Below are 14,131 nucleotides of genomic sequence, written 5' to 3' on the forward strand. Positions count from 1 at the left end.
GCCGCTGAGCCTGCGCGTCCGGAGCCTGTGCTCCGCAACGGGAGAGGCCACAGCAGTGAGGGGCCCGTGTACCACAAAAAAAAAAAAAAAAAAAAAAAAGAAAGTGTATTTCTCATTGGTCAGAGTGCTGCCAAATGATGTTAAGAGGTTTAGTGTATGCAATTCAAGGGGAGCAAACCTGATGAGCTGGCAGGAGGTAGTCTGGCCATGCCCTCTTCCCTGGTGGTGGTGGTGGTAGATTTAAAGCCCAGATCTGTTACTTCTGAGTTGGTGGCAATGCCAGAAATGCTGAGTGGGCCCCCCTGAGAGGTAGCAGTTGTGTGTTTTCTGTAGGGAGGCTCCTTGGGCCCCTGTCCTAGGAGGGCAGTCTGAGGCCAGGAAGGAGGCGTGGGGTTTGGAATCAGCTAGACCTTTACTAGCTGTGTGATGTAGACAGTGGTCTTGGGTTTGCTCCTCTGCTCATGGTGATAGCCTGCTTCCCGTAGCCCTGAGGTCGGCACTGAATATGTGCTCTGTGAGCAGTGGGCTTTTCTCCCCACAGGCCCGAGGTACACTTCAAGGGGCTGTGAGCCCAACAGGGGCCCACATGAGGCTGCTGGGATGTGCCAGGAGAGTATAAGGTCATTACCAGCAGGCTTGCTTTTACTGAGACCCCATCAGCACCTGGCCTGCTCTATGGGGACATGCTATACTGGTCGTTTAGACTGGAAGCTTTTTGAGGGCAGGGGTCATTCCTGGTCTCGGCTGTATAGCAGAGAGGTGTGGGAGGGACTGCTGACCTGAGAGGAAGGTTGATGCAGTGGAGAGAGCACAGGCTCCGAAGCCTGGCTGGGTTCAAACCCTGCCTCTGTTTCTTACTAGCTGTGTAACCATGGCAGGTGACTTAGCTGCTCTGGGCCTCAGTTTCCTCATCTGTAAAATGAGGATGATAATACCTACCTCATAGGCTCTTGTGGGAGTTAAAGAAGTTAATGCAGGAAAAACAATGTCAGATACTTAGTAAACCCTCAGTAAGTATTATTTGTATCGCCATAGCTTAATACATTGCCTGATGTTCAACCTTCAGTCACTCAGCAAACCTCCTACTATGTGCCCACCTAGTGCTCACCTACTGTGTGCCTGGCCTGTGCTAGGTAGGTACTGGGGATGGCAATCCTGCCCTCCTGGGACACACAGCCTGGCCAATGACACGAGTATGTTAACTCATCAGCTCTTTGTATCTAGAGCTGGGCTAAGAGCTGGGGGAGGCGCTGGGTGCTGGGGGTCCTGCCCTTGGGGGTCAGGGAAGGCTGCCCCGAGGGCTAGCATTTGAGCTGAGATCCAAGGGGTGAGTAGTTCTCAACCAGGTCAAGTGTGGGTGGGCTGGAGTGGAGAAGAGTAGCAGTTAATTAGTGGAGAGGCAGTGAGAAGTGTAAACAACTCTTCGTAGGCAGTAAAGAGCAGGAGACAGAGGTTCAGAGCTGGAAAGTGAAATGGAGGGAGCATTGTTTGTAGTTACTTTTTTTTTTTTAAGATCAAGAGATGGGACTTCCCTGGTGGGGCAGTGGTCAAGAATCCACCTGCCAACGCAGGGGACACTGGTTTGAGCCCTGGCCTGGGAAGATCCCACATGCCATGGAGCAATGAAGCCCGTGCGCCACAACTACTGAGCCTGTGCTCTAGGGCCCGTGAGCCACAACTACTGAGCCCCCGTGCCACAACTACTGAAGCCCGCGTGCCTAGAGCCCACGCTCCGCAACAAGAGAAGCCACTGCAATGAGAAGCCTGAGCACTGGAACAGAGTAGGCCCCGCTCGCCGCAACTAGAGAAAGCCCATGAGCAGCAACGAAGACCCAACGCAGCCAAAAATAAATAAATAAATAAATAAATTTATTTTTAAAAAAAGATCAAGCGTTGCATTTAAATGCTGATAGGCAGGATTAGCTAGAGAGGGGGAGAGGGTGAGGATGTAGGTGGGGAGGGCTAATGTGCAGTGGCTGATCCCGAGGAGGGGAGAGGGTCGGGGGCCAGGGTGCATGGCTGGGGCTGCTCAGGGGGAGAAGGCCTGTCTGCCTACAGGAGGGCAATGGGGGGGGCGGGGCGTGGCAGGCTCAGAAGCAGGCAGGTCCATGGATTCGGACGTAGGTGCTCAAGATCTGTTGAATAAATAAGTGTTCTCCTGTAAGAACTTACAAATACGTACTTCATTAAGGTTCATCGTGACCATGAACACTAGGCACGTCCCGGCAGCCGATCTCAGGGTCCTTGTACACAAATCACCAATAAGACGGCGGGGACTTTTGCTCTCACCACACAAGGAGAAGCCCAGCGCCCAGTGGGCTGCAGTGGGCTCTCTCTGTCTCCTGGCACCGCCCTGTGGTGGATAACTTGACGTCATAAGCCGTGGGCTTGCTCACTCCTGCCCCAAACTAGTGGGCATCACTCATGCTAATCACGTGACTTCCCACGTTATGTTCGTTTGGACCAATGCACAATGTGCTCGATAGGATGGGGCAGAACACCTGCGGCGAGTGCTCCAGAGACCCATGTGTTCCAGGGACCATCTGGTTTCTCTTACACGTGGGGAAGCTGAGGCCCAGGAGGGCAGGGAGGGTTAGTTAGCAACAGCTCATTATCCACATAGGTGACTAAGTCTGTAAAACACTTAAATATATATATATGTATGTTGTTTGTCTGCTGACACAGTGTTGTGTTTTCCTGTAGGTGGCGGGGTGGCAGGGTGGTGAGGCTGGGGGCTAAGACTAAGGCTTCACACTGGCTCACCTCTTCCTCTCTCCTCTTACCTCTTTTTCTTGCTCAGTCTACACTCTTGCAGCGCAGTGCTGAGTATACCACATTGTTTTATCCCTCCCTGCCTTGGCACATGCTGTTCCTATGGTTTAGAATACTCTTTTTTGGAGGGATTTTATGGACCAAACCTTTCCCCTAAAATTCATATGTTGAAGCCCTGACCACAAGTATCTTAGAGTGTGATTATATTTGGAGAGAGGGCCTTTAAAGAGGTAATTAAGGTTAAATGAGGCTGTAAGGGTGGGGCCCTAATCCAATATGACTGGTGTCATCATAAGGAGAGGAAGAGATACACAGAGGAAAGGCCCTGTGAGGACACAGCAAGAAGGCAGTCATCGGCAAGCCAAGGAGAGAGGCCTCAGAAGAAACCAGTCCTGCCAGTACCTTGATCTTGGACTTCTAGGCTCCAGAACTGTGAGAAAATAACTTTTTGTTATTTAAGCCACCCAGTCTGTGATATTTTGTTGTGGGAGCCCTAGCCAAACAAATCCATGGAAGTCTTAATTTTTTTCTATACACAGGTAATTGTTTCTTATAAAAGACTTAAGTACAGAGGTATACCAAGCAAACGTGAAAGTCCTTTCAAATCTCCTTTTTTGTTTCACTCCCTTCCCCAGAGGATACCCTTTTTCTACCTTTGCTTTCTGTATCTGCACATTTGTATTATTACGTACGTGAGATTTGCCTATGGATATTTTTCTACAGCTTGCATTTTTTCACTTAACAATATCATAGAGATTTGCTCTGTCAGCACAAAAAAGTCTTTTCTCATTGTTTATAAACAGTATTTTAAAGTCTGTGCTATATCAGTTTATTCAAATATTCCTATGTTGATGGGGTATTTCCAAGTTTTTCTTTTAATGAACATCTATGTAAAATCATATTTCTGCATGGATTTGCTGAGTCAAAGGGTCAGTGCATTTTATTTTGTTTTAATGTTGCATTTATTTATTTGACTTTTAATAGGTAGCACAATGACATGATTTCTAAGCATAAGAGCATATAAAGAGAAAGCCTGTACACCCACCATGACCTCTAACCCCTACCTCTCAACAGGCGCCCCTTGCTGTGCTCTTCTTGTGCACCCTTTCAGGTTATTTTTCTTTTTCAAATGATTATACGATCAAAAAGGAATACGTGTTCCTTTTTCTTCCTCTCTACATAGAGTACAATATATACATTGTTCTGCAACTTGCCTTTTCTCTACTTACCATTATAATTGGAGGTCTTTCCACATCAGAATATAGAGAAAGTCCTCATCCTTTTTAAAAGCTGCACAGTTTCCCACTGTTCAGATCCATCATAATCTATTTAACTAGATTCCTAGTAATGCTCATTTAGTTTGTTTTTCATTTCTTTCTGTTCCAAACAAGGCTGCAATCAATAGTTCACGGTTTGTGCATTTTAGATTTTGATAAATTGCCTCCTGATATACTGTCTTGACTCCTTTGTCTGTCTAGCAAAATCAGTCTTTGAACGGCCTTCAAGTATCACCTCTGCAAGCTTCGGCGCCCCCATCATCACACACTCTCTCTGTTCTGCACCTCCTACACCTTCTAGGACTTCTCTGGGTGCGCTGGCCCCATTGCACCATAATTTGTTGATTGATGTATCTGTTTTCTCTCACTGGACTGAGTGAGAATCTCTTCAAGGGCAGAGATCGTGTCTCGGTCATCTCTGTATCACCAGTGCCTAGCCCAGGCTTGGCATACAGTAGGTACTTAATAAATAACTCGGGAGAGGCAGAAGTGAATGTAGGGTGAAAGAAACAGTCATTCCCATTTGCCGTGGGTCACCTGCATGCTGTCCTGAGGGGACACATGTAAAAGAGGAAAAGATTCGTGACCCTGTTTCTTTCTGCCCTCATTGGGCCATTGCATGCATGGTGCCTGCCGTGTGTCATGGCAGGTTGACTGGAAGTGCTTCTTGGAGCGATCCAAGGAAAATGTCTGTTGTTTGCTGTTCTGGCTTCACATTTAATAACGCACGAGCTTCTGACGTCATTACCCTCATTGCTGAAAACAGCGATGCAAATTAAACCCAGGGAGAGAGAGCATTTTCAATTAACCGGTCTTACCTCAATTTCCTGATACGAGTTGTTGATCATGGCTATTAGCATGTTGAGCAGCACGACCACCATGGTGACGTTATAAACACCGTAGAGAACATAGCCAATGTTCTCGATGAATTTGTGGTCATATTTCAGCACCACCGAGATCACTTCAGACAAGCCAAAGATGGACCAAAATAAGGTTTTGAAGCTTTCTTCAACCCTACAAGGAAACAGACAGTCCTCTCAGGTGGTTTGCATCTGCTGACACTTCTCACAGGAGAGTTGCCACTACCCAGACATCAGTGGTTACCCTGGAGTAGGGCTGGGGCTTCTAGCTGGTATCTGTACTCTGAAGTCATGAGATATTCAGGTTTCTAAGAAGACTTTGAAAGAACATGGTAAAGGGTAGACTCTTTCTTTTCCATTCAACCCTTTTATTGGGACTCTTGCCTGCAGCATCAGTTTTTATCTTGTTGCAATTACTTAAACATTTAAAATTAACCACCAGGGCAAATGTTTGTCCTTGTAGGTTATTAGCTTCAGAAAGCACACTCTTCCTTCAATAGTCTCTTGAGTGTCTCTTCTCAGACTACCCATCCCCACAGGAGAGGGAAGAGGATGGTGTTCGCTAATGGAGCCAGCATCATTGACGACTGGGGCTGGCTGGGCATTTGACACAGGGCAGCACGCTTAAGCCCCGTGACCACCTCTGTGGTGGGCTGGCTTATTCCCTCCCTTTGACAGATGGAAGTACTGACGCTCAGAGCCTTCCGTGCCTTTCCCAGGAGCACTCAGCTGGCAAGTGGGTGCAAATCAAGGCATGTCAGAGGTTTTCAAAAGCAGGTCCTTCTAACCACTATGCCTTACCACATCCTGGCTCTGGGTAGTGAGGCCAGCCACATATATCGGGTGCTCTAAACTGGGGATGAATTTTCAGGAATGAGAGTGATGAGTCTGATGTGTCCATGTTGATCAAATTCACCAGGTAACTGCCCAAACCTCACCCTGCAGCTCACTCAAGGTAGACACTGCATGTACTGTAAGGGCTGCTCAGGGAAGAGCTGGCTTTTAGGACACTGCTCTTTGACACTTGAGATTATCAAGTTACCAAATACACTGGTTTTAAGAGTAAGGTCCAAGCACATTTCACAATCTATACTTTGTGGCTCTGACCCTATATCAGGTTTGTGAGACAGAATTCAATTAGAAAGCTGGATTTGGGTTGGGTGGTTTAGAACATGCCTGTGTGTGATAATATCTGAATGGTTAAGTGCAGGTCTTTTAGTTTGCATCCAGAGTTTGGGTCCTATTATGAGAAAGCACTTTCTTTTTTCTCTTTAACATTTCAAATTTTAGCACTTACCCACAAATGGCCAGGATTAGCTAGATCTTGGGGAAAAAAAAATCAGTGTTTTTTAAGGATTGGTATTTATTTGACAAGATGTACAAAAATACTAGTACTTGTCACTTTGGCTAAAAGTCCAACACTGACTTGCATGAATTTTCAGCTCTCCTGTGTGAGAGAGGGTACGTGTGTGTGTGTGTGTGTGTGTGTGTGTGTGTGTGTGTGTGTGTGTGTATGTGTGTGTCTAGCCAGCTGTTTGCTCATTCCCTGTGCATGTCAGAGTCTGAACACTGAACTGAGTTTTTGTTGTCATTATTTGTTTTTGTTTTCTTTTAAATCTGTGAGTTTGGAATATTTAATTTATCTTAGTTTTAGTAAGAAGGAATTTAGTTAGGGGTTTAGAAATAAAGACTGCTGGGTATCGAGCTGTTACTTTAGAGCTCCAGCTCCTGATGCTATTCTGAGAAAGGGGGAAAACTGTTTCCTCACTTGAGATGCAGCATCCATTTTGTGTGCAAAAGATGCCATTCAATGTGTGGGCATGATTCACTGCAGGTATTGCCTTCCATTAAGAAGCAATCTTTCATTTATCACCCTAGTGGAAGGGAACAGTGGCAGAGAGAATCTAAAATCACTGAATGAGCTCCAAATCAAAACTGAAAGGAGATGTCAGGACATGATTTCTCTGACACTTGGTCCATTCCTAGCAGGGTCAGGTGAAAACTAGAGGACACGCTGTCCAAGGGAGGGGCCGGGCAGACAGGTACTGGTGCAGGATAATGTACTTACCAGGAACAACTTAAGTGGATGATACATCCAACTGAGGGACATTTAACAGAAATTCATTTTCCCTTTCTTAACTTGGAAAACCCCACAAACCTTTGGCTGACATAAATGAAGCAAGCAATTCTAAGCAATTCTAGAACACATCCAGGGAAAACCTTCTGCATTTTGATTAGGGAAAATGGCCTATATTCGGCATGCGTTTTGTTCTCATTTGCTTCTTGCTATGAATTTTGTTACTAAGCTGTGATTTATCCCTGGTGCCTTCCCTTAGGCATTCTGTGTTAATAATCTGGAGGGGACAGAGCCAGCCCACTAAGCAGTATGTGTTCCAGTAAAAGAAGAATATTTACAGATCCCTAAACCTATGCCTTTGCCCCTCCTCTAACACCCCACCTCCACCCCCAAGGCTTGGAATGCTGATCTGTTCAGTTTGTTGTCTGGGTGTCAGACAATCTTCACACCCGTTTCATTTCTATTCTATAGCTTCAGGATTCACCTCTGGACTTGAATTTGGTCATGACCTCCAGGAGAATCTAATTACAAGTGGCCCAGACTCACTGGGATTGTCTGAGTGGAAGTAACCCCCCTCCAAAGCAATAATCCTCTGCATCAGGCTGGGCAGGAAGAGATCTTAGCCAAACTATGCCTTTTTAACAAACTCTTCTAAGTTCTTTAGGGAGTGTCTATAGCCCTTGCTTCCTCTTATCATGGGGCAAAATGAGTTGCAGTAACAAAGTCTTCCTTTAAGGAAAAGCTGGGTTCATTGTCTTGGATCATCCATAATGGCTAGATTTACTATTGGGGTCTCTTGGGACTTTCATTTGTACTCACGCCCCGTGACATGAACTTTTAGTGGACTAACTGAATAGACTATTTTTGCTGTTGTTGTTGTTTCTCAGAGGGGACATTATGGGCTGAGTTTATGTCCAGTTAGCTGGGCTAAGTGGTAAGCAATACACTATTTTATCCATAGCTCAAACCATCTAACTAAATAAATTCTAAATGGAATTGAAGCATTTAATGTTTAAAAATTACATCGTCAAAGCCAGAATAAAATATTAGTAGTTTTATAATCTTGGCCTGGGAGACGTTTCAAAACTACAGAGGGAAAGTTTGAAAGATATGCTCACGTAAAACTTTACTTGTAGATATTGAAAACATATTAAGTAAAAATATAAGGCAAAAGACTGAGGAAAGGATTTGTATTTGCAACCCATATGACAATGGATGATGTCTTTCTTACATAAAGAGCTCTTATAAATCAATATGAAATGACAGGCATCCTTGTTGAAAAATAAAAGGACAAAAACTTTCAGGAAAACTTGATGCTTTTTGTGGTGACAAGAGCTCCACAAGTAACTTGATAGGTCAGGTTAGTGGTGTCTTCTGGTTTAATATGTAGTGGGAAATAAGTGAAACGTGTCCTCACTGCGTTGTGTTACACTGACCTTGGAAACCTATAATAATATATGCTTAGAGAGAAGGCTGGCCTTGGAGAGGAGTGAGTAGTACATTCCTCATCCCAAGAGCTTGGGCACTGGAGCGAGCCCCAATGTCTTGTGAGGTAATGATGCTCTCTGAGTCATGTACCAGTCATCGCCCATAATTTTCAGGAGCTATGGGATACAGGGCATGGTGCAGAAGACCAGTCACTGCAGAGGTCTGGGACTGTCTTTCAAGAAGAAAGTATCTTGCGGTTGACGTAGATGATATTCACCATGAAGCCACTTGTCTCGCAAAAAGTCCCCATTGTCAGATAGCTGGTCTCTAGGCTAAATTTGAGGTTCTTTACTGATAGGGATGGTGGCTGCTGGTTCCATATCCTCCTCCTACCCACTCCGGCTCTCTACCAAGTTTGCCACAGATTCCTCCAATTGTGTCAGTCACAGGAATCTTCACAGAGATAGCCGGAGGAGTAAGAAAGCAAAGGTGCATACCCAGCCTCATCATGTACCGGCTGTGTGAGCTTGGGCATGTTACAAAACCTGCTTGAGCCTCAGTTTGCTTATCTATGAAAGGGATAATAGTACCTTATTATTAAGTTGCTGTGAAGATTAAATGGAGCAACCCATTTAAAGTGTATAGTAAGAGTCTAATAAATGGTACCTATTATTTTTATTCATGTGTTTATTTGCCAGACATTCACTGAACTCCAACTATGTGCCAGGCACCATACAGAGCAGGATGCAGGGGGCACAGAACTTGTTTGTCTCTGTGGAGGTCCCAGTCTAAAGCAAGCCCACTGGTGTGAGCCAGTGCTATAAGGCTGTGGGCAAGGATGCTCCGGTTGTCTTGCCCTACCCAGGAACACATACAACCCCATCAACCTTCAGGTGCCTCCACACAGGGCTGAATGGAGTTAACAATTCAGCTGCATACTGACTTTTCTGAACAAGGCCCGTTTTCCTTCTTATCTGCAAGGATCATCACCAACCCTTGATTTCATGCAAATCCTCTTTCTGATTTCTCCAGCCTGTGCTGTCTTTGATTGTTTGACTTCTGGCTTGCAGTGGAAGGGGCTGAGGTTTCATCAATAGGCCACCCAAGCATAAGAACTGCTCCTGATGAAGTCAAAGGGGAAAAGTGCCTGAGAGTGATGTTGAATAGACCCTGATTCACCCTCCTCTTACCCGGCGGGGGTGTGTGTGGTGGGGGGAAGGTTGGGGCTGACTTATCATGCAGAAGGCAGGAACGAGGTAATCCGTTCTCTACCAGGTCTGTCTCGCCTGGATAACAGGACTTTAATAACAGGTTGTCTGAAGAGGCAGTTGTGTATGGGCCTCAGAGAACAAATGGATTAACAAGGTGAGGGTTTGGGGCAATTGTTATGGAAATTGCTGCTGCTTCAGGATGCCATGAGGCCCTCCCCTCAGTGTCATGGAACTCTGCCCCACCCCCCAAACAGTTCAGTTCAGGGTTACCTACCCAGATCTGCAAGTAGCGTCCTCAAGCAGGAGGAATCAGCTCCTGAAAGGCTGTTTTCTCAAGTTCGAAGACAATAGCTGGCCTTGAGCTAGAGTTCTGCTGAAGCAGAAACAATGCTCACTTGCCATCCCAGTGGGAACTGCTAGAAGGTGCTTGGAATCTAGGAAGATCCCCGCACCGGGGCTGTGCTTCTCTAATGCCTAGACCTGGAGACTGAGAGCAGTTGGGCAAGCCTTGAGGGCAGTCAGGGCAAGAGCGTCCAATGCCTGAGCAAGTCTGGACCTCACCCCCGCCATGGTCCTCTGAATCACCTCTTGGTTTATCCTGAGCCCTAAATGAGGCGTGATTTAGACGGTCCAGAAGTAGAAGAGTCTGGCCCCAGAATCAGGGCCAAGGAACTGGGATGCACAAAGCCCGGATTTATTCATACTGAGGGTCCAACTCTCCCCCTGATAGCCCGGTTGCTCCTTGAGGGCAGAGCTATGTTTTCTTCCCCCTTGAAACCCCAAACCTAGTGCAGAACCTGGCACACTGAAGGTGCTAAATAAATTCATTGTCCTTTGAATGAATGAGTCCCCGTTGCATATTTTGACTCCCTGTTCCTGATGCCAGTGTTGAGGTGATGCTGTTGTAAAGCAGAGTACGGGTTCTGGGTTTAACTGTGAGCTTTTTGCTAAATAACTTTGCCTCGCCGTGCCTCTTTTTTTCTAGCTGCAGAATGGGAAAACAATAATCTCTGCTTCACAGGGTTGTCATGAGGATTAAATAGGTTAACAGAATGTTTGTGAGGGGTGCATAAAACACTGCCTGGAACAGTGCCTGAAAGACTCTTATACCCTACAATCAATTTTCAGAATAATCCTTTAAAAATATGAATCAGATCCTGCCTCTCTCCTTTAGCAGCTTTCCATAGGCTAACAGTCAAACCTAGTCACCCAGCCAAGGCTCCCCTGACCTCACTCTGGCTCGCCCCTCACTCGGGGTGCTGTGCCCCTGACTTTAAACTTAATTGTCACATGGTCAGGTCAGCCTTCTCCAACCATGTCTGAAGGAGGTCCGTCTCTAATTATTCTTTTGCATGACACTTTTATTTCCTTCCTAGCTGTCAGCACTTAACCTAAGATATTCTTATTTGTCTATTTGTTTATCATCATCATCATCATCATCATCATTATTATTTTGCCTCTTTTCCCTCTTTTCCCATTCACAGAGCATTGTGATCTCCACAAGGTCATGACTTGCTCATGGCTCTGCCATCAGTGCCCAGAACAATGTGTGGCTCACAGTGGGGGCTCAGGAAACATCTTTTGTCAATGAATGGTTGAAGCTGGGAAACCGAGGCACGGGGTGATGTGGTCTTAGCTTGCCTCAGACCCACTTAACAGCTGTTTTTCTGTTAATATTCTAGAGCGAACCCTGGACAGTCCAGTTTCCTGACACTGTCACTTTGAAGAATGACAGTTTAAACCTTATTCCCATCCTAGAATTGAATTTTAGTGAATAAAAGGTCAGAATTTCCCCATTTAAGATGCTACACTCAGTCTGAGAATAAGATAGAGGACTTGAGTCCCTTAAGAATAAGATAGAGGGGAGTGCCTGTGAAGGCACTGTGAAGTGCTATAAGGCACTTCATATAAGGCACTTATATGCTGTGAAGGCCTCATCCAAAAGAGCACATTTTCTATGTACCATCAGGTCTTTTTCCTCAAAACTTTGTGGGCTTTCAGCCTGTTCCAGAAGTGCAAAGGTACCAGGCTTTTAAAATTCATGTCATGAATAAACATGAGGAGAGGGTATAAATAAACAATATATGATAGTAGAATGTCTGCTATAATAGGTATAATCATTCTAAAGTAGCTCAGGGAAAGATCTCTATTTTTATCACTTATTGGAGAATTATGTGAAGATAAGAATTTACATTAGACCCAAACTATCTTTTTGACACATAAAGGTCATTTCCAGATGCCCAGCCTGTATGAGCCTGACCTGGGCCCCAGCATTGACCACTGCCATTTCCTCCATCAAGTCTTAGACCTCTCTGTGCTAGTTTCTCCCCATGAAAATGAGCATAAAGAGTTCTCTCATTCCCCCAAACCCTTATGCTTAACTTGAATTCATAAGATGAAAGGTGAGATTATAACTTTCAAATATGATAAAGTATGATGATAATGCTTCTGTATCAGGGATGCCCATATTTCAACACGGACCCAGGATCCTGGGAAAATCTCTCCTCATTAAAGCCCAGGAGGCTGACTCCATTCCACATTCGCACCTGCAAACACATTCAACATGCTCAGCACAAAGCACATGGCAGAGGCCACAGTCCCATGATGCTGTACTGATTTCTCTTAACTGGCCATTGGTTATAGTGAGTTTTATGAGGGCAGACAGTATAATCCAGCCTTGGCTGCCCTAGTGGGACCTCCTCTGCAGGTGGATCCTTGTTGGGGCTGTGGCCTTTTGCTGTCAGAAGGCCCCTCTGGCTCATCACTCCCTTCTGGATGTTTCTGGGTCTGTATGGCTTACCTGACCATCTCCCTTTTCTCCCTTCCTTGGGCCAGGGAAGTCTCAGGCTCTTCTGTTTGTAAAACACAACGTGGCATTTTTAGCTTAAGAGCCCCATTCACCCCTTCAGCAAGTCTCTGTTTGTCCCTTGGTGCTGAGAGTGGGCCCTCTCTTTAAGGCCCCACTGCTCCTGCAGTCGCTTAGGATATGGACAACTTCACACATGCTTCTGGGAGGTAGATCTGAGTGTTTGACTTCAGCTCTGCTGGGTATGGGTCCTGCGGAGGGTCAAAGCCCCTATATCTTTCCTGAATCACCGGGACCTTGCCCTCTTCCCCATCATGCTCTCCTTGATTCCCTCCCCACATCCTTGTAGGGCCTTACCGATGTCAAAACCTGGAGAACATCCTCCTTCTCCCCCCCTCCCCACACCTCCGCCACGTGCAGGCAGTCACCGTGGTTCATGTACTCTAACCTCCGCAGCCTCCTTCTCCATCCCCTGTCCGCAGCCTCTTCATGGATCTATCAGCTCCCTTTGGAGCTGCCTTTCCTTCACGTTTGCTCCATTGTAAACGAGCCCTCATCCCTGTGACTGTTTGATTAATATCTGTCTTCCCAACCAGTCTGCAAGTTCCACGAGGGGAGGAATCCGGACGCCTCTGCTCATCATGAAACCCCAGCACCAAGCTCAGGCATCCCCTCCCATCCTCTCCCATCCCTTCCAAGCCGTCCTTCGCGCCATTGCCACAGCGCTCTTGCTGAGGGCAGATCCGACCATGCTTCCTCTTTTTAAAAAGGCCTCATCGGAGACTCTAGCACCCTATTGGGACTTACTTAAAAGACCTTCACAATTTGGCTCCTGCTGGATTATCTGATTGAATTTGCTGCCATTTCCCTAAACTCTCACCTACTTGCCTATTTTTTTTTTCTTCTTTTTACGAAAGTTTATTCTTAAATGTACCATAAGCTGTAAGACAACAATTCATTCCAGCTACAGGTGGCCACAGATGTTATGGCAGGGAATGCAGATGTTTAAACAGGAAAGGAATAAGGATCACCATTGCCTCAGGCACAAGGAAGAGCTTACTTTTGGGCAGATCTCTTACTTGTACCTTGGCCATGGGGCGTTCCCCTCAGCCTTTGCTTCTCGCTCCTAGAGTTTCTTTTGTTCCTCTTCCCGTTGCTGCATGAATATCTTCTCTCATCCATCTTCTCGGTCTGTTTCTTGGGCTGCTTTAGGGGCTTCTTCTTGCCACCTTTGTGGCCAGACATGGTGTTTGTTGTCCCTTCCCCAGACCCTGCCCCTGGAAGCGGCTTTTGTTGTTGTTAAGAAAATTTTCACTTATTATGAGGTATTGAAACATCTGAACAAATCCATATCTGGGCAGTGAGGCAGCTGCTTTCTCCTTCACTTAAAAATGCCCTGCTCCTTTACCTTAAACAGGCTGGCATGCCCTCCTCATCCTCCTCCAAGACCCTCCGTTTAGGGTCACCCCCTCCATGAAGGCTTCCCTGAGCCTCCCAGGCAGAGTTCAGTGCTTCCTCCTCACCGTGCTGCCCAAGTACCCTTTGATGATGATCACATGGTGTAAAATAACTGATGCACTCCCCCACCCTTTTTTTTTTTTGCAGTTCCCTACTTGTCTATGCGTTCCTCAGGGACGGGAATATTGTCTTATTAATCTCTAAGACCTCAGGGCCAAAACAGAACTTGGCATGGAGTAGCT

The 14,131-nt window shown here is 46.0% G+C and overlaps 1 protein-coding gene across 1 annotated transcript in view; it reads right to left on the reverse strand.

The window, feature by feature from the left end:
- TRPC7 (transient receptor potential cation channel subfamily C member 7) overlaps positions 1 to 14,131 on the reverse strand; it is a 145,016-nt gene that overhangs the window by 11,014 nt on the left and 119,871 nt on the right. Inside the window, exon 8 of the mRNA XM_024125313.1 lies at positions 4,868 to 5,063. Within this exon, the coding sequence (XP_023981081.1) occupies positions 4,868 to 5,063 (196 nt within the window). The remainder of the gene's footprint in view (positions 1 to 4,867; positions 5,064 to 14,131) is intronic.

The sequence above is a fragment of the Physeter macrocephalus genome, chromosome 8 (genome assembly GCF_002837175.3).
Source record: "Physeter macrocephalus isolate SW-GA chromosome 8, ASM283717v5, whole genome shotgun sequence".
Lineage (NCBI taxonomy): Eukaryota > Metazoa > Chordata > Mammalia > Artiodactyla > Physeteridae > Physeter > Physeter macrocephalus.